Genomic DNA, 21,139 nt, shown 5'->3' with positions numbered 1-21,139 from the left:
GGTGTCGGTCATGGTACATACCAGGATCGCCGAGGGGCAGGAGGGGGTGGGCAGAGATGCTGGAGCTGCCCATAAGGGAGCTGCTTGGAGTGGCCCCACGATAGCCTCCCCCCTCCGAGCCCTGCAATGCCCTACCACCGCTAGTCTGCCGGAACGAATTGGACCTGCGAGCAAGAGAGAGTCAAGTTCAGCATCAGACTTAGGCTGTCAAATGCCAAGCCTGTGTTTGGAACTAACGTATCCCTTTTTTCTTTTTCGTTATCATCAACGCTCGTTATTAATAAGAAAAAGAAAAGGAAAAAAACGCTTCTTGACTAACCGATGCTACGATGCAAGGAATTATGCAGATAATATTGATTTTTTTTAACAATCTTGAAATACAATGTAATAAACAAAAATAGATTACTTTTGATATGATACACGGTCAACGTCGCCATTAATTTGCTAGTAATTGCCAGTAACTTTTCACTGCAATGTAATTATTGTTGTTGATAATTATTTTCTATATTTTTAATTAAATAATACAATAAAAAATGTTTCTTAAGATGTTTAAATGTGCAACTATGTACGTACATATTAACCAATTATACAGGGTGATTCAGAATAACCCGTTGTCTTTCAAGGGACGTATTCCTGGTCAAATTCTAAGACGATTTTTCCTTTGGCAAAAATTTGGTAGACGCTTAGATTTTGAAATATAAGCCGATTAAGTTAGCGTATCACGGGTCGAATACAGATAGTACGCAGGGGCGGCACACTTATCGTTACGCGCTGGTGTGTTGTGAGGCGCCTGCTGTGTTCAGCTGATACAACACACAAGAGTCCCTACCCCCCCCCCCTCTCTGTCACATTACAATGCTATCTTTAACTTAAAAATGTAATTATTGTACGTCTTGATTTTAATAATTTTGATAAGAGAAGAAGAAATTCTTTGTATAGTCAAAGAATCAAACAAAGAATTACCCAAAATCTACAAAAGTATTTACATCTCAAGTTTTTAAAAACAATAGCACTTTTCTTGTCAAAGAGAGAGAGAGAGAGAGAGAGAGAGAGAGAGAGAGGGGGGGGACTCTTGTGTGTTGTATCAGCTAAGCGCAGCAGGCGCCTCACGACATACCCGCGCGTAACGGTAAGTGCGCCGCTCCTGCGTACTATTTGTATTTGACCCGTGATACGCCAACTTAATCGGCTTATATTTTAAAATCTAAGCATCTGTCAAATTTTTGCCAAAAAAAAATCGTCTTAGAATTCGACCAGGAATACGTCCCTTGAAGGACGGGTTATTCTGAATCACCCTATGTGTGTGTGTGTGTGTGTGTGTGTGCGCGCGCGCGCGCGTGTGTGTATGTGTAAATATAATATATATACACATACATACAGTGTATCCTTAAGTATTTAAAAAAATTTTTAGGAATAAAATCCTTAAATTAATTCAAACTAAAAACTTCATATACTTTATTGTATCAAATGTCCAAAACGCTTAGTTTTAAAGTTACAACGTGTCAAAATTAAAGAAAAAAATTTTTTGTCAAAAATGGCTATTTTAATAAACAAAAAAATAAAATCTTTTTTGTTGATTTATTCAATATAACATTTAAAAAAATCAAACTTATAAGAATCAACAAAATACTAGTTCTTTCGTAAAATAAATAAAGTATCCACTTATTCTTGGATCCGGCCATAACTAAATAAAAACTAGTATATAACCCTAAGAGACGAGTTTTCATATCCTTGAAACGTATACAAAGTTTCATAAAAATAACTCAAGTAATTTTCAAAATAAAAAAAAAAAATTTTTTTTTCTTTAAGTCGATATTCTCCCGCACAGACGTTCTGAAAATATTCGTAGGACTTTCCCAAGACATTCTTTGAATAAAGTATGCTATACGGAATGTATTTTATACAGCACATAATCGTTGGATAATCGTTGGACATTGGATTACAACAGTGCAAATATTGAATTAACATTTTAAAACAAAAATTCAACATTGAAGAAACATTGTAGAAACTAACAGAATTTAATCTTTCTTGAATTAATGTAAATGCAGTTATTGCAATTCAACATTTTTCTAAAATGTGCTGTACATGTATTCAACATACATTTTAAACAGTCTAAAGAACTAGGTTTAAATATTATTTTTTAAATTTTAGATTCTTTTTCTGACAATTTCAAAACACATTTTATACATTTATTTTGATTTTCTAAATACTTAATATATAAAAGTAGTTACAGTTTTAAATTTCCATAAAATTAAGAATTTTATTTTCATATAAATAGAATTGGTCTTTTTTAATGTGAATATTTTTATTAAAAATTATATTTTGAGTGAGAGCACATTATTACATTTTAAAGAGACATGACTTTAATAATCTAAAATTAGTAACTATTGATGGCAATTTATTATCTAGGAAACCACACCAAATCAATCCATTAAGATAAAATCCATGGTTAGACTAACAACGTTGAAAAAATAATAATTAAACATAGAACCCGGACACTAAAAAACATTTTTAATATAAAAAATACATTGCAAAATTTTACAACTGATTGTTATAAACAAATTAAAAGTTAACTGTAGAGGAAATACTGATAACGCCATTCAATTTTAGAGAAAAAATGATCAAAACATGTATAACTTTTTTCTTAAATCATAGTCCACTTATGCAAAAAAATAATAAGTAATATATATTAGGATTATGTCACGTTATTTCAACCAGTTTAGAATTAGTCATTTTATAATAAAAAAAAATTTGATATTGTAATCACTTACTTATTTATGTTTTGAGAATTTAAAATCAATTTTACAATTTTTTAACCTTATGTTTGGCTGCGGCGGTCATTTTAAGTCAGTGGTTAACAGTAATTTTTCAATTTTTAAGCATTTAGCTGTAAGCATTTTAAGCTGTAACTCTGATTTTATTTGTCTGATTTGAATGAATCAAAAGCCATTCTCTGCAGCTTAAAATATTCTTTTTTTTTCGTTATTATAACTTTTTCTATAAAGTTAATAGTGTAACAAAGCTCGTATAAGTAATCAATAATAAAAAGGTAAATAAACCAGAACTCTGAAACGAGCAAAAATTAAAACGGTAAAATTAAATCAATTATATTTATTTAAAAAAAAAACTCCGCATAAATTAAAAAAAATTAATAAAAGTTAACGTGAACAATTAATTTAAAACATTACTTTGAAGAAAGGCTTTTGTACTACACTGAGTCTTTATCAGCAATAATTAAAAACATTATTAACCGAAATTAAAGACTTTAAGAAACATATTTAGATTTAAAGTTACATCTTGGTGATATTTAAAATGTCTCTCTAAATCTTGAAACAATCTATCTTTGCGCATGGGCAATGGTAACGGCGGCGAGAGCGCAAGGGATCGCTGGGAGAGAATTAAAGTTCATACGCAAAGTTTTCGGTGAAAAATATATGTAGGATTTATTGCAAAATAATCGTGAGAAATACAAAAAAAAAAAAAATAATAATAAACGTAATATAAAAGAAAAAATACAAAAATAATAAACGTGAAAAAATATAGAAAGTAACGGAAAATAATAACGCAATGCAAAAGAGAGTAACATAAATCGTATCAAGGGACGGACGGAAAGCGGACGGACAATTCGAAGTATTATCGGCGCGTTGCGTCTTTGCTGCTGTCCGGCGGATGTTCGGCCGGACAGCGTGAGAGAATGGACAATCCGGAGGGCGACAGGTTACAATCTAAATATGTCTCACACACAGTCTTTAATTTCGGTTAACATTGTTTTTAATTATTGCTGATGAAGGCTCAGTGTAGTACAAAACTCGTTTAAAGTTATGTTTTAAATTAAGGCTCTTGACTCCTCAGCCAAGAACTCCGCGTTGACGGTAGCGACATTCCGTCGCGGACAAAATTAGAACTAATACACGTGAAACGTGACAGATTGACGATGAGATGTTGTCGTGCATGTCATTTTGTTATTATATGTTTCATTGTGAAAATATAACTTGTCTCATATTTACCAAATTCGTAAAAATTGACCGCAAATTTCTTTGAATTTTATACATAAAAGCACATTTTTCACTCGTTTCAATAGCTATCCGTGTGTTTTCCTATCTGAACGCCTCCTAGGCGTCACTTTACGTGCTTTTTACGACTATTTACTGACTGCTAGGCGAAAAAAGGATAGTCGTGACCGATATTTAGAAGCCATCTGATTAGTCTGTTTTATCCAAATTGGCTTTATTTAGAAATGGCACGTCGGACAAAATTACGCGACCGTGTGTTTTCCTGTTTCAATAGCTTCACTTTACGTGCTTTTTACGACTATTTACTGATTGTTAGGCGGAAAAAGAATAGTCATGACCAATATTTAGAAGTGTTTTAAAGCCATATGCTTGGTCTGTTTTATCCAAATTGGCTTTATTTACAAATGGCACGTCAGACAAAATCACGTGTCATTTCACGCAATGTCTCGCTTCTGACGTCACGACTTCAATATGGCCGCGGCGAGTACTCAGAAGCCTTAAATGTTCACGTTAATTTTCATTAATTTTGTTTTTATTTATGTGGAACTTTTGAAATAAATATATATCGATTAACTTTCACCATTTTAAAGTTAACAATTTTTGTTATTTTGAATCCTTTCTTAGACACTAAGTTTATATTTTTTTCATGTTTAAACCAAAATTTTATCACAAAGGGAGCAAAACAGCTCCATCAATTTTTCTATATAAATAATGGGATACCAGATAAGAATAAAAATAACAATAAATTTGATATGTTTTGTCTCTCATTTTTTTGTATAAACTTTTAAGAATGAAAATTGTAAAAAAGTCCAATATTTGGGTTATAACTAAAATGCAAAAGACGTAGAAAAAATCTAAAGCTTGGACCACAATAAGATCTTTTCATGTATATTATATTAAAAATTAGTCGAGGTGATTTGCAGAATAAGAAATACATTTTAAATATAAGTAATGCGAACTGCATCCTGCATTGAAACATAATCTTTACATAAAGATAATCAATTAAAAAATTAAATTGACAAGCAATGTAATCATTTTAATGTTAACAAGCATTTATAAGAGTCCGCCTTTCCCAAAAAAATTGTAACGAAATTATTGCGAAAAGTAATATATCAGCTAGGATCTGGACATGAGCAGAAAATTATAAAATTTATAAAAAATATTAATAGATATCAAAACCTGCCGCAGACTATTACAAGATCGATATTAGCTATTATGATATTTATATTTCGTCGGTGCTATTCTCACTAAAAATACTTTAAATTCTATAAAAAAAAACATCGCGTTCTTTACAGGATAATATATACGTAGTTAAATCAAATAATTATATAATTAGTTTTTAAGTAATAACTTTAGTATTACAATAACTTTAGTATTACAATAATATTGTATTTATCATTTATGTACAATTTACGTTCTGTTCAAGTTAACTTTACATAAATAAAATATTTTCAAATTAAAATAATAAATATGGTCAAAAGCAGTTCTTATAGTGTTCAATAATTTTTTCTAGGTAAATTTTTAAACATTTATAAAATTCCTCTAACTGCGCGCCACAATATTGTCGGACTTAAAACACAATGTAAAAACACAAAAATGGTTTCAATTTGATGTATCGCAGCATCTCATAGACAAAATATATATAAGTTTTATAATAAACAAAAAGTACAAAATCTTATTATAAAAATTAAATAAATAAGTATTACAATATAAACAAAAAGTCTTAACAGTCATGGCAAGATCTTAGTGCTAATATTTATTGTGTAATTTTATATACATTTTTAAGCTCATGAAACTGCGCGCCGAATAACTTTTCGATCTTAAAACACAGTTCTAACATGGAAAACTCGCAAGCATATTACCGATTTTAATAAAATTTTATAGATGTATAGTATTCACTTAAATATTTATTACAATAAAGGCATATTCAGGCATTCTCAAAAAAACAATTAAATATTTCTAGCACCTATAGTACTGTTACAGAAGAATGGTTGTCAAATTAGCGACATAGTGTCCGGCTTTAAGTTATTGACTGCTACACTTGGGATTCCAAGTGCAATCTACGCGGATAAGAGTCTTTTTTAAATTTAAATCTTATATTTTTAAATTGTAATATATAATTTTTAAATCGTTTTTAATTATTTAATATAAAATGTCAAAAAAATGAAAAAGTTTAAAAAAATATTTTTCTATTACTATTTAAATTAAAATTTCTTATAAACACAAAAATATAATTGCAATCAAAGTTTACAATGACTGTCTTATAGTAAGATTCCAGCTTTTAGGGCGGTACTTATCATTAAAACAATTAGAACATAATAGTTCATGGCACCATGTATATAAAATCATTTGACATTTCATGTAATCTTTACATTTAATTAGATTTTTTAAATTCCTTTATTTAAACAAAATAACGTATTTTATATTAAATAATTAAAAATGGTTTAAAAATTATATCTAACAATTTAAAAATATAAGATTTTTATAAAAAATTTTTCAACCGCGGGGATCGAACCTAGGACCCCAAGCGTAGTCAACGTTTTAACGCCAGACGCTACGTCATGACTTCTGTAACGGTATTATAGGTGCTGGAAATATTTAATCATTTTCTCGAGAATGCCTAAATATCGTAACTTATGGTTTTATTGTAAATGTTTGAGTGAATGCTACACACTCACAAAACTTTATCAAAATCGGTGATGTACTGTTGGTAGATTTCCTTTGTAAGTTGAATAAGAAATTTAATAGTAATATCGCGTTATTAAAATAAAGTCAATTTAATATTAACTAATGTTAACAAACATCTAAATATAAGAACCATTTCCCCTCTAAAAAGAAGATATATAAAGAATTTTTGCAAAAAATAACACTGCAGCCTCACACACAAATAATTATTATTTAAATAAATAATTTAACTCAATTACAAAATGTTATTTATTCATTCACATGTGTTATTTTGTACAAGTGAAACATATAGTTTCATAGAATTAAAATTAAAATATATTTCTTATTGAACAAATCACTTCGACCAATTTTTAATATAACGTTGTACATAAAAATGTTTTATTAAGGTGCAAATTTCAGATTTTTTTCTAGATTCCCCATTTTAACGACCTAAATATTGGACTTTATTTGGTACCTCACTGCTTGCACAAAAAATTGATTAATGTGTTTTATTCTCTATCATGATAAAATTTGGGCTAAACATAAGAAAAATATAAACTTAGTATCTTGGAAAGAATCCAAAATCAAATAAAAACTATTAACTTTTTGAAAAGTTATAATAATCTAAAAAAAAGAGCATTTTAAACTGAAAAGAATAGCTTTTAATTCAATTAAATCGGATAAATAGAATAAGAGTTACAACAATTAACGTAAATGCTTGAAAATTGAAAAATCACTGTACTACACCGACTTAAAATGACCACCGCAGCCAAATATAAAATTTACAAAATTCTTGTAAATGGTTTCAAACTTTCAAAATAAAAATAAGTAATTACAATATTAATTTTTTTTTAAATTATGAAGTAACCTGCTGCCGTTGAAATGGTCCATTATTAAATATTCTTATTTCTGTCCACGGCTATATCAGAAAGATTAGTAAAACAAAAACCACTGAAAATAAAACCAAAGCATAAAAGCATGTTTTCCTGTCAAAAATGTTTCTTCGCGCTCCGATCTATTCTAATTTATTTTGCTAACATTGCTATTCCTTGTCTAGTAATTTAATAAGTTAATATATTTTTTCTGTATGTTTAAAAATTCATTTTTATTTAATAAAATGTGTGTAAAATATGTGTGTAAAATAAATTTAGCCAATATTGTTTCAACATTCCAGCAACAATAATAATCAATAAAAAAAAATTAATATAGTCAACGTTGAAAAATATTTTCACTGTTATATTCAACATGGCTACGTGTCAACAATGTTCTGTATTTTTGAAATTAAGTTGCACGCGAACGTTTTCGATATAGTCATATAAAGTTTTTATTTTGAATTAATGTAAAAAATTATCTTTTAAAATCTTTTAAAATAATTTAGAAAGTAAACGTCTAATTTAAAAAAATTATCTCTTAAAAATTTTCAAAATAAGGACTACTCTGTACATATAATTAGCAAATTATCACGAACTGGATAAGATATCGCAATATGAACTTCCATTGAATGTTCTTCCACTGAATTTGGGAATAATAAAGACAGCCATCATTTTTTAATGGAATAAAAAATTAGAGTAAAAAAGGGCTGTCTTACTATCAAAAATATCATATAAAATATTCTCTATAAAGACATTAATTAATACAGAAAACTTTATTTGCGAGTTTGCAAATATAGTCATACGTGCAGTAAATACATGATAACACAAGAGAAATATCTTGCGTATTCCAAAGCACAAATACAAAATATGCATTTTAAAAATAAATTTTTAACGTTATATTTAGATTTTAATGCATTTATCTTTTTTAATCAAATATAAATGTTCAAAGATAGTCATGTTTTTTTTATTTCTATACATTTTACAATTATTGCTCTCAAGATGAAAAAAGTTTAAAAAAAGCAAAATATAAAAAAATACTTAGGATCATCTTACACTGATTTTTTAGACAAAAGATATTGTTATGTAATAATGTACAAATAATTTTAATTAATTTATAAACAAATTTAATGTAATGCGCGTCATATCAGTTTTTACGAAAATTGATGTTTTAATGTATTAAGGCGTCTCTTAACCGTGCATCGATATCGCACAGCAAATAAAAATCTGTCAGTGGTATGTAGAGATAAATTACAAAAATAATTTTATTTTTTTCTTTTGTATTATGACAGACTATCTTCTATTTTAGAGAACAATCTCTACTACTATGGAGAAATATGGTTTTGTTGGATTTTAGGACAGTGAAAACATAGTACTTTGCTGTGTATTATTAAATACAACGATATAATTAGTGATCACGCTATTGAGAGAGGGTACACTCATCATTCGGGTTTATCGTGCCTGATGGTGAGCCTGACTCCCCGCCACCTGTGTCCGAGCAGGCAACACTGACAAACGGAAATATAAAAATGGATAATAATAAAGTTTTCGCTATTGAAAACATTCGGATGACACACACACACACACACACACACACACACACACACCTCCTCTCCCTCTCACTCTCTCTCACGCGGTGCACGTGCGCACACAATGTGTGTGTGTGTGTGTGTGTGTATTATACACATATACAGGGTATACATATATGTACATATATATCTAATCAGAAAACTAAAACTTGTGCTCTCGTGGGTTAATAGAGCAAGTCATACTGAGAAGAAAAGTCCTTTACTATTTTTCATTATTCGCAATAGTTATCAAAATAAAAATTAGTAAAGTTTGTCAAATAAGCGCGTATTTTCCCTACCCACCGCACGCGGAGACCGCTCGTCCGTCGCCAAACTATAGGCCACCGCGGCAAGTGGCGCGGTAAGAAAGGAGAGCAACAATGGCTGTCTTACCTGCCTCACCGCGTCGCCTACCGCGGCTACCAATGGTTTGGCGACGGGTGGGTGGTCTCCACGTGCTGTAAAAAAAATACGCGCTCATTTAACAAACTTTACTAATTTTTATTTTGATAACTATTGCGAATAATAAAAAATGGTAAAGAATTTTTCTTCTCAGTATGACTTGCTCTATCAACCCACGAGAGCAAAAGTTCTAGTTTTGTGACACCCTATATATACCCTATGATCAGAAAGTACCGGGAATTTTTTATTTAAAAGTACCGCGCATGCGGGAACCGGTTTATTTTTTTTTCTTATGTTGGTACGACCTTAAGACGCACATCTGTCAGGTTTTAGTGCCATCCGATCATTAGTGTCTGCCTGGTGTTTGTTTACATCAGTCAACTTTTTTCATTTTGCCGCATTTTACCATGAATAATTTTGTTGAACAAAGAGTTTGTTTGAAATTTTGTGTTGCAAACGAAATTTCGTGTGCCGATGCACTGAAAATGTTGCAAAAAGCATTTTGCGAATCTGCTCTATCAAAAACAAGAGCATACGAGTGGTATAAAGACTTTAAAAGTGGTCGTACAGTGGTGGAAGATTTCCCTCGTTCCGGACGTCCATCGACGTCGAACACCGATGAAAACGTGAAGAAAGTGAAAGAAATGATGCTTGAAAATCGTCATACCAGCTTAAGAGAGATGTCTAGTGAACTTGGCATTGCATATGGAACAGCACAGCATATTGTGGTTGATGTTTTGGGTATGAGACGCGTGGCAGCCAGGCTCGTTCCGAAGGATCTGAATTTCTTGCAAAAACACCACCGAAAGACAGTTGCTGAAGAGATGATTTCTGAAGCCCAAAGTGATCCAACCTTCATGAAACGGATAATTACGGGCGACGAGACATGGGTCTATGAATTTGACATGGAAACAAAGTAACAATCGTCCGAGTGGCGCTTCGAAGACGAGCCGAAACCGAAAAAACCGCGTCAAAGCCGCTCAAAAGTGAAGGTGATGTTGACTGTTTACTTCGATTGCCAAGGCGTTGTGCACTATGAGTACCTTCCACCGGGCCAGACAGTCAACAAAGAATATTATTTATCCGTTTTGAAGCGTTTGAGAGATGCTGTACGTCGCAAACGGCCGGAAATGTGGGCCGACAATTCTTGGATTTTGCATGATGATAACGCACCATCGCACCGATCCCGAATTGTACTGAATTATTTGACCAAACATCAAGTAAATACCATCAAGCAAGCACCGTATTCACCTGATATGGCCCCGTGCGACTTTTTTTTGTTCCCCAAGTTGAAGTTGCCACTTCGTGGAAAGAGATTTCAGTCGATCGAGGAGATCAAAGAGAATGCGACGAGGGAACTAAAGGCCATCCCTTCGTCGGCCTACCAGGGATGCATGGAGGACTGGGTCAAGCGTTGGCACATGTGTGTTGCTTCAGATGGATCATATTTTGAAGGAGATAAAATAAATTTGCCTGAAATTTAACTCTATTTTGTTTTATTTAAAAATTCCCGGTACTTTCTGATCATAGGGTATATATATATATATATATATATGTATACACACATGATGGGGCAAAAGTACCGGAACAGCAAAATATCTCAAAAACTAAGCATTTTAGAAAACAATGTTTTAGATAAAAGTTGTACGGTTTCAAAAGATCTATTTACTAATATTATCAGTTTAACCTTGGATGGCGTCGCCAAGGTCAGATTAAAATCACATTAACTTTTTTAAATGGAACATTATATTTTTTATTCCAGAATCTAATAGCTGGTGTCACCTTCCCAAAACCCTATAAGAAAGTTTATTTTTGTTGAGTACTTTCCGAATTGTAAAGTTTGAAAGCTACAGTGTACTGTAACTTTCAAGCATCATAACTCGGAAAGTACTTAATGAAAAATAACGTCTGATTGAAATTTATAGGGGTACAATAGTATCACACAATCTACACATAATACCAAAAAAACATTTTGCCATTCCTGCATGGCAAGGGACAGGGGAGGGGAAGGGGGGGGGGCAAAAAAATCTTAAATGCAATGTGGGATTGTGTGAGAGTTCGTTTGAAAGGGTTTTTCGAAACGAGAACAACGCGATGTTACCAAGGTCTCTACAATTTTTTTTGTAGTTATGATCATTTAAACATCGAGATTTTGCAGTAGCGTAGGGTCCACGACGAGAACGTGAGAAAGACTCTCCAGACTTTCCTTTGCGGACACGTGTGGATAAAAGTGCATGTAAGAAGGCATGTGCAATATGCATGCTTGTGCAATAGTTAACGACTCTAAACCCCCTCTGCTGTGTGTGTGTGTGTGTGTGTGTGTGTGTGTATGTGCAAATGTGTTTCACATTTCTTCTAATCATCAAAAGAGATATGCGTTCTCGTTTAAAAAGACGTAACATTGACTGAAGGGGTAAAAATTCATCAAACTAAATAAACTAATACTTGAATACTCAAGTGTTAAAAGTTATTAAAAAGACAACAAAGAAAAAAATCACGTAGTACAGTAAATTGTAACAAATGTTCAATAAATTAACTCAAGAAGCAAAAATGGAATAAAACTTGGGTACAATCTAGATTGAAATCAAACTGTCTCGTATTTGCAATGTGTATCGAGAGTAGTTGTCGCGGTTTGCGAAATTCAAGGAGCGGCATCCACCCTCTGATGATCCATGCTCGCTTAATCGGTCAACCGATAAATCAAAGCATGAATTATTCCCAAAACCTTAGCACTGCCGTTTGTCGATAGTGCACGTGCTCTGTTCTTCGTTTCCAGGTTCTTGCTTGAAATTTGGATCACGAATACGGTTGAAATTTATTTCAATGCCTCCACATTGTAAAATTGAATTTACACGACCCCACATTGCATTTAAGATTTTTACCCTCCCCCCTTCCCCCGCCGCCTAGAGATGGCAAAATGGGCGTTTTTGATGTTATGTGTAGATTGTGTGATACCATTATAATTCTATAAATTTCAATCAGAAGTTATTTTTCATTAAGTACTTTTCGAGTTATGACGCTAGTATACTGTAGCTTTCAAGCCTCACAATTCGGAAAGTACTCAACAAAAATAAACTTTCTTGTATAATTTTAGAAAGGTCTTGACACCAGCTATTAGATTTTGAAATTAAAAATAGGGTGTTCCATTTAAAAAAGTTAATGTAATTTTGATCTGACCTTGGCGATGCCATCCAAGGTCAAACTGATAATATTAGTAAATAGATCTTTTGAAACCCTACAATTTTTATCTAAAACACTTTTTTTCTAAAATGCTTAATTTTCGAGATATTTTGCTGTTCCGGTACTTTTCCCCGCACCCTGTGTGTGTATGTGTACGCATGCGCGCGCGCAACAGAGAGAGAGAGAAGGGTATTATGGCTACTGTCGACAATATGGCTACCTCTATTATTTCCGTTATTAGGTGACGTATTCTAACAATTGCTTATGGAATTATTCGTTTAGTAGCTCGCCGTTTTTTTAGTGATGCTAATATCCCAATACATAATGACTGACAATTGTTATAACGCATTTTTACTTTTGAGCACTTCTAAACTTTTTCAAGGTACTCTTTTAAACTTTAATTACATACACTTCCTCATTATTGTTAAACTTGAGTATATTATCACACAAAGGTACATACACTCAAATGTTTTTTTTGTTATTTAACTTTTTATTCGGCCGTATATATTTCGAGTTATACAAAGTTAAAACAATAACATGTAATTTTGTTAATATGGTTTGTTAAGCAAAATTTTTATATCAAAATATTTCTTCGATGAATCGATTATCATTCTAATAGTCCGGGAGATAATGACACAAATTTTTGATTATATCGACAAAGCTGATTTTTATTTATACAGTTGTTTTCGTGTTACAAATGAATAAAATGACCGTCAGACCACGCACCAGCGGGACGGGGGACTCCCACAGTGTCTTAAAACAGTTTTTCTATTATAACGACTAAAGTATTGAAGTTAGGTAAATATGTTTATGATCTTTTTTGTAGAGCTTATCACGACCTTCATTGTGTGCTTGACCTTTTTTTGTAAAATAAATACTTTTTGAAATAATTAAGAAAAACTGTTTTTTCTTTCTTTAAGTATATCTCAAAAACTGTACAAGAGCGCCAAATAATTTATAAGGAAAAGTTATTCAGTATCCTTGCCTCTATAACATATGTCAAGGTCAACATGATTGAAGCTAAGTCCTATATATTGCATATTATTTTTTCGTATATTAGTATGATATTCCGCAGTTGCCGCGGCTGACGGTGTCCTTTCGACATTTCGTGTTGTTAATAGTAAGTACAAAAATTTTCAGCTTTGTTGATATTAACTTTCCGTTAATATTAAACTTCTTCTTTTACATTGTTGAGACACTGTGAGAGCCCTGGATCCCAGCTATCCAGCTGGATCGTGGTCTGACGGTCATTTTATTCATTTGTAACACAAAAAACAACTGTATAAATACAAATCAGCTTTGTCAGTATTAGTCGCAAATTTGTGTCATTAGATCCTGGACTATAAAAAGCAATGTTTAAAAATATTAAAGACATCATTTTATGCTTGTTGTTTAATGTTAAACAGGGATAAAATGATATTTTTAATAAAATTTCCAATGGTATTTCTAAAGCTTCTAAACGCAGGAAAATTCTAAACAATGGAAAATTAAAAATATATAATTTTGTAACAAGGTTCTGTGTTTTTTTTTAACTAAACTAATTTTTTAAAATTATTTTTATGGATAGCCGTATTACGACCACTTTTTTTCTTCCACCGATTATGCAGTGCATTAGATTTTTATAATCACGCCCTAAATAATAAATATTTCATTACTTTGAGTCTAGAATCTGTCAAACAACACTCTGATGAATGTAATCGTTCAAGCTTCAATGAAAAATATTACTTATAAACAAAGTTATTCTATAAAATAAAAATGGATGCCATATTACCCTCTTCTTCTCTAGAAAAACGGACGCATGCACACACGCACACGCACGCACGCGCGTGCGCACACACACACACACACACACACACACACACACACACACACACACACAAATACACACACACACACACAAATACACACACACAAACACACACAAAGGTGTTCCATTTCAACGTTCGCATCGAAATATTTTGTAAGATGTAAGATATAAACGATACGGAAAAATGTTTTAAACAAAAGTTGTAGGGTTCGAAGGACATAAAAAGTATAAAAAGTAACTTACTTATAGTGTTTTGAAAAACTCTTGACACCAACTATTAGATTTTGGAAAAAATAGGGTGTCCCATATTAAAAAATTAATGTGACCTTGATTTGGCCTTGATGGTACCACCCAAGATCGAACCAATGATATCTTCTTACATCCCCTTCAAACTCTACAATTTTTGTTTAAAACATTTTCCCGTATCTTTTATATTTTACGAGATATTTGCAAAAGTTAAAATGGAACACCCTGTATGTGCGTATGTGTGTGTATATGTGTACATACATGCACGCATGCACGCACGCACACACACAAATACCCATACACATATACATACAGGATGTCTCACAAGAAATTATCAAGTGATCGTATGCAGATACAGCGGACTAAAATGAGTCGAAAAGTCCTGTGTCGTTTTGCGACTTTTGCAATAGTTAACGAGTTATAAAGATAGCCGAATTCGTCCAATTCATCGCCACAAGTGCGCAGAGAGATATGATCGCTCAGTGGTCACCGTTATTAACGCATCGGTTCACGAGAAAATGTTTGTACAATGCTCTACGTGTTGCTCCAATGTAGCTCCAACAATAACTTCTGCGCTTCTAGCAACTTTGATCGCTACGCACTCACATTTCGCCACATGCTTAGATTTAGCGGTAAGCTGGTGAATTCAGCTATCTTTATTAATTAATAACTCGTTAAATATTGCAAAAATCACAATGTAGTACAGGACTTTTTGACTCACAAGAAAAAGGACGGAAGTGTCCACCTTCGATTTTAACGAGCCTTTAATATGTTATACTACAGATCAAAATGAAAGACACGTATTTTTTTTATACATGCAAATACTCACTTTTAGAAGATAAAGCACCCTTTTGAAAAAAATTGTTTTTTTTTTCGAAGCGTATATCGACGAAACTAGATAGAAGATAAAAAATAATGTTCTAATTGAAAGTTGAATGGCTTGAAGAGTACTTTATAACAGTAACAAAAAATTTTTTAATTTTTTTTATCCTTTCCCTCACCACTTAATTAAAAAAAATTTATTTCTTTTTATAAGCAAAATAAAACTTATTTTATTATAACACGAATTCAACAAAGTATAAAGTTATGTTCCAACATTCCCTCTTTTTCAAAAATAATTAAAAACGTCTCTGTACGCATAATACGCGCACCCGTCCAGGCGCTACGGATGTTTTTTTTTAATTTTGACGAGCCTTTAATTGTTGTAGTACAGATAAAAATAAAAGAAACGTATTTTTTTTATACGTGCCCTTAGTGCACTTTTAAGGGCAAAACACCCCTTTGAAAAACATCAATTTTTTTTCTTTCAAAGCGTATATCATCGAAACTATAAAAGATAAAAAAATTTTCTAATTGAAAGTTAAATAGCTTGAAGAGTACTTGATAACAATAATAAAAAATTTAAAAAATTTTTTAAATACTTTTTCTCACCATTTTGTTTTTTTTGAACATTTTTATTTCTTTTTATAAGTAAAATCTTTCAATTAAAACATTATTTTCTATCTCCTATAGTTTGGACGATATTAGCTTCAAAGAGGTATTTTACCTCTTAAAACTACGTAATAACACGTGTAAAAGAATACGTATCTCTTATTTTTATCTGTAGTACAACGCATTAAAGGCTCGTCAAAATCGGAGAGGGACGCTTCTATAGCGCACGGAAGAGTGCATATAGACACATTTTTAATTATTTTTAGAAAATGGGAATGTCAGAACATAACTTTATCATACATAGTTGAATTTGTAATAAAATAAGCTTTATTTTGTTTACAAAAAAAAAAAAAAATTTCAAAAAAAAGATAAGTGGAGGGAGAAAAAGTAAAAAAAAAAAAAATAATTTTTTAATTTTTCTTTATTACTGTTCTAAAGTATTCTTCAAGCCATTCAACTTTCAATTAGAACATTTTTTTCTATCTCCTGTAGTTTCGACTATATACGCTTCAAACAACAAAAAAAAAAAAAAAATTTCTTCAAAAGAGTGCTTTTTTATCCCCTAAAAGTGAGTATTAGCATGTATAAAAAAATACGTGTCTCTTATTTTACTACAACATATTAAAGGCTCGTTAAAATCGGAAGTGAACACTTCCGTCCCTTTCTTTGTTAGTTTAGTCCATTCTATCTTTATGCGAGTTTAATCATTAATTATCAAGCACCCTGTATGTATGTGTATGTGTGTGCGCATGTGCGCGCGTGTGTGTGTATCAACTTGTATCCCGGCAAAAGCAAGACCGTGCCACCTCCTATCTTACTTACAAGTTTGGTGCGTTCATTAATAAAAATATTTCAATGATACAAACCAATATTAGGGAAAAAGTACATAATAATCTGCATGCACTACCTACATATTACAAGAGTATCCAAAAACTCTTAATTATTCAATAACCAATCGTTATTCCAATCGTTTAAAGAAACTTACCTTTGAAATGTCTGCCTCTTCACGTAATTATCTCGAACAAATTCAACAATTTGTTTTTGAGTTTTGCCGCTATACCTATATAAATTCACAGCAATTTAAAAATATTTATAAATATTCAAAAACAAAATACTATAATATTTTTTAATAAAATTATATACAATTATCACTTAAAATTAGAATATTTTTTTAAATACACAAGATATTTATATATTTAAAAATATTCTGTTTTTAAATTATATATTTAATATATATTTAAAAATACAAAAACTGAACGCTAAGAAATACATAGAAATATACAGAAATGTACAGAAAAGTTTCTAAAATTTTTCCTCATGCTACTTTTTGAACATAGATTTTATTATAAATTTTACTATAATTTTAATAAATTTTACTAAATTATATATTTTATTACAATTATAATAAAATTCTGCAAAATCCATGTTATCCCATAATTATCATGATTTTAAGGGTAAATTAAAAACAAATTCTCTGTGTATAATAGCAATATTCTTGGAGTTAATTTAACATACCTGAACGATGATCCACGGCTAAGCACTCTAGTCTTCTGTCTTATGACTCTCTTAACTATAGAGCAACGAAAAAAACCATGGTTTTCTACACATTTTTTCCAAAAGTTTTTACACTCATTGCGTCCTTCAAAAAAAAATTCGACCGTATCCTTATAATATCCCTATAAGCAATAAAAAAGTAAATATGTAATTTTGCGATAAAGATAAATATTATATTCAAATACATATTAATTTAAGAAGTTTAACGTAAAACTAATTTTTAAGTACTAAAGATATATACATATTTTAATACTCACATAACCCTCAGGATGTAATTTGATTAAAAAACGTTTTCGTTTAAAACTGATCTTTCTGATTTTGGCCCAACTAAATGTATTTATCTTAGTATAATTTTGAAAAACTACAATGCCCATATGCGCCACTGCGAGATTCAGTGGAACATTTTCATGATCCTAGTATCAAAAAATAAAAATATAATAATGTGTTATAAGTATAATATAAATATTTGTAATGCCAAAGTATAAATTTTAATATCGATTACCTTAGCCGGATGCATTTTCATCCCGTACAGTTCGCAACGTCGAGCTGTTTCTAAGAGATTGAGATCTGCCTCTGCAGGAGATTGACCCCTGTTAACATTAAAACAATATATGTATATGCGTACACACACACACACACACACACACACACACACACACACGCGCGCGCGCGCGCGCGCACACATACACACACATATACATATACATGTATATATACACATGCGCGTGCACGCATACACAATTCAAATGGAGAAAGGCCCCTAGACGGTCATAGTAAGATTTTAGTGCTGAAATGTTTCTTATATAATTTTTAAATATATTTTCTAATTCTCTAAACAGTGTAAACAGTCTAATAATAAGCTCTGTATCATTACTTTCGGTTTCAAACAGACTTATAATTAGTCCTTAAATCAAAATAACGTTTGCACAGAGTAAAAATACAGATTTAAACCTTGACTGAGATAATATTTTACGCAACAAGTTCTCACATTTTCTGAGAAGAGTGATCTTACTCCCGATACTTGGTAGCAGTATTATTAAATTATCACTTTTATAATATTATCTACTTTTCTGACTCAATTTATAGGCTCGACCGAGAACTCCGTGTTGATGGTAACAATGTAGTATCGTGGAAAAAAAATTAGAAGACGTAAAAAAATGACGTGTTGACAAGTAATAAAATTTTGTTTTGCATGTAATTTTATTATTACGTGCTTTATTGTAAAAATATAACGTGTTATATTCACCAAATTCATAAAAATAGGCTACAAGTAAAGGTATTTTTTAATTTTATACGTAAAAGCTTATGTTTTACTTCTTTCAACAGCTGTACATGTATGTTCCTGCCTAAATAGATTTCATTTTACAAGCTTTTCACGACTATTTACTAACTCTTAAAAGGAAAAAACAAATTGAGGGCCATTTTTACAATTGTTTTAAATCTCATTTTGTTTTATCAAAATTTTCTTTATTTATAAATGTCACGCAAAAAATGTTCGCGTGTGATTTCTCGCTTATGATATCACGATTTCAATATGGCCGCGGCAACTATTCATGAGTTTTAAGAGCTGTGTTTAAAACCAAAAATAAAAACGCACATTTCAGAGAATTAGACAATATATTTAAAAACTATACAAGAAACATTATTTTAGAACTAAGATCTTATTATTGATCGTCTATGGCCATTCTCTATTTAAATTATGTTATACAAAACGCGGTCTTATTCCAATTTATGTATATATACGTACAACATATTAATAAACAACTATTTATTTAATACATTCCACAGCATAGATTCCTAAAATTCCACGCTAAATTTTCCGTTCAAGTCATTTAATATTATAAAAAGAAACATAATTATAAAATAACCCTTACGGAAAAAATTCTACAATATTCTATAAAAGAAATATATTACAAAATACTAAAACAAATAATTTCCAGAATCTATAAAATTCTATACAAATTTTAAAAAATTACGCCGCACTTATCAAAAAATTAATTTATCAAGTATTATTTGCTATGTTTATTTAAATTAAGCAAAATAATAGGTCATTATGCATTACACCGTTTGACAATGCAATTAATAAAAAACCTGAAAATATTTTTAGAAAAAAATAAAGCAGTCTGCTTTTTATAATCTCAACTTGTTACAAAGAGATGTTTTCAATTGCAAAATACGAAATCAGATGAGCTTTAGTTCATTCGAAGGGAGGGGGGGAAGGCTCGAGAGTATAAAAAGTGTCAGAGCGTTTGAGTGCATAGGCCTTCGTTTCAGAGAAATTTGCATGTGAAGTTTAGCACTCGCCGCGCAGTCCGTTAAATACTAGTGCGCGCTAGGTTAAAGTGTGAAGCGCGGTGGCTGAGAAAATTAAGACGTACGCCTTCTGTTTTGTCCTCGGCGGCCGCGTGAAATGTAACTTATTGAAAAAAAAATGGCGTTGCGAGGTTTCGAACACCTCTCTTCACGCGGCCGCCGAGGACAAAATAGAAGGCGTGTGCCTTAATCTCCTCAGCCACCGCGCTTCACGCTTTAACCTAGCGCGCACTAGTACTTAATGAAACGCGCGGCGAATGCCAAACTTCACATGCAAATTTCTCTGAAACGAAGGCCCATGCACTCAAACACTCTGACATTTTTTATATCCTCAAACCCCCCCTCTTCGAATAAACTAAGGCTCATCCGATTTCGTATTTCGCAACTGAAAACATCTCCTTGTTTACGGGTTACCATTATGCATTTAAATGCTTTTTATTTATTTTACTGTTTTATCTATTTTCTGCTAATGTCTAAAGAACTTTAAGACACAAATTATTTTATTTATTAATGTATTATACTTGCATATCTAAAACAATTTGCTATTGTTGAATTCTTTTGCTTTACTAAATTAATAAGTTTACCATATACTAAAAACAAATACTTTGTAAGATTAGCGATTAGAAATCCTTACATAAAGTTTTGTTGTAAAATAACATTTCATTAAATAATTGCTAAAATTTTTCACCTTACTAAATTGATGAGTCTATCATAAACTACGTTTACACGGCCAGATTTACGCGGAAATTATAACATCAATATTACAAAACTAGCCAATCATAAACATTTCTTCAAAATAAAAATAAAAATTTACAAGAAATGTTCGCAAAGTGTTCGCCTCAGATTTAAACAAGCTTTTAATATGTTGTAGTACAGATAAAAATAAAAAACACGTATTTTTTTTATACGTGCCCGTTTGCACTTTTAGAAGGTGAAACACCACTTTGAAGAAAATCGGTTTTTTTCTTTTGAAGCGTACATTGTTAAAACTATAAAAGATAGAGAAAAATGTTCTAAGTAAAAGTTGAATGACTCAAAGAGTACTTTATAATAATAAAAAAAATAAAAAATTTTTTTTTATACTTCCCCCAC

The 21,139-nt window shown here is 31.2% G+C and overlaps 1 protein-coding gene across 3 annotated transcripts in view; it reads right to left on the bottom strand.

Annotated features, from left to right (window-relative positions):
* The window catches only part of LOC105202923 (FERM, ARHGEF and pleckstrin domain-containing protein 1), a 105,909-nt gene that overhangs the window by 65,258 nt on the left and 19,512 nt on the right, over positions 1 to 21,139 (bottom strand). For 2 of the 3 annotated variants that reach the window (XM_026140391.2, XM_039453625.1), the window contains exons 6-10: positions 18,237 to 18,324; positions 17,992 to 18,147; positions 17,696 to 17,856; positions 17,166 to 17,240; positions 22 to 164 (exon numbers count right to left, since the gene is read on the bottom strand). In XM_026140391.2, coding sequence (XP_025996176.1) covers positions 22 to 164; positions 17,166 to 17,240; positions 17,696 to 17,856; positions 17,992 to 18,147; positions 18,237 to 18,324 — 623 coding nt within the window. Of the gene's footprint in view, positions 1 to 21; positions 165 to 17,165; positions 17,241 to 17,695; positions 17,857 to 17,991; positions 18,148 to 18,236; positions 18,325 to 21,139 lie in introns of those variants that run through there. The other variant, XM_039453620.1, reaches the window with a different exon arrangement.

This window comes from Solenopsis invicta, chromosome 1 (assembly GCF_016802725.1).
Source record: "Solenopsis invicta isolate M01_SB chromosome 1, UNIL_Sinv_3.0, whole genome shotgun sequence".
Classification (NCBI taxonomy): Eukaryota; Metazoa; Arthropoda; class Insecta; order Hymenoptera; family Formicidae; genus Solenopsis; species Solenopsis invicta.
This window is presented reverse-complemented; position numbering and strand designations above follow the sequence as displayed.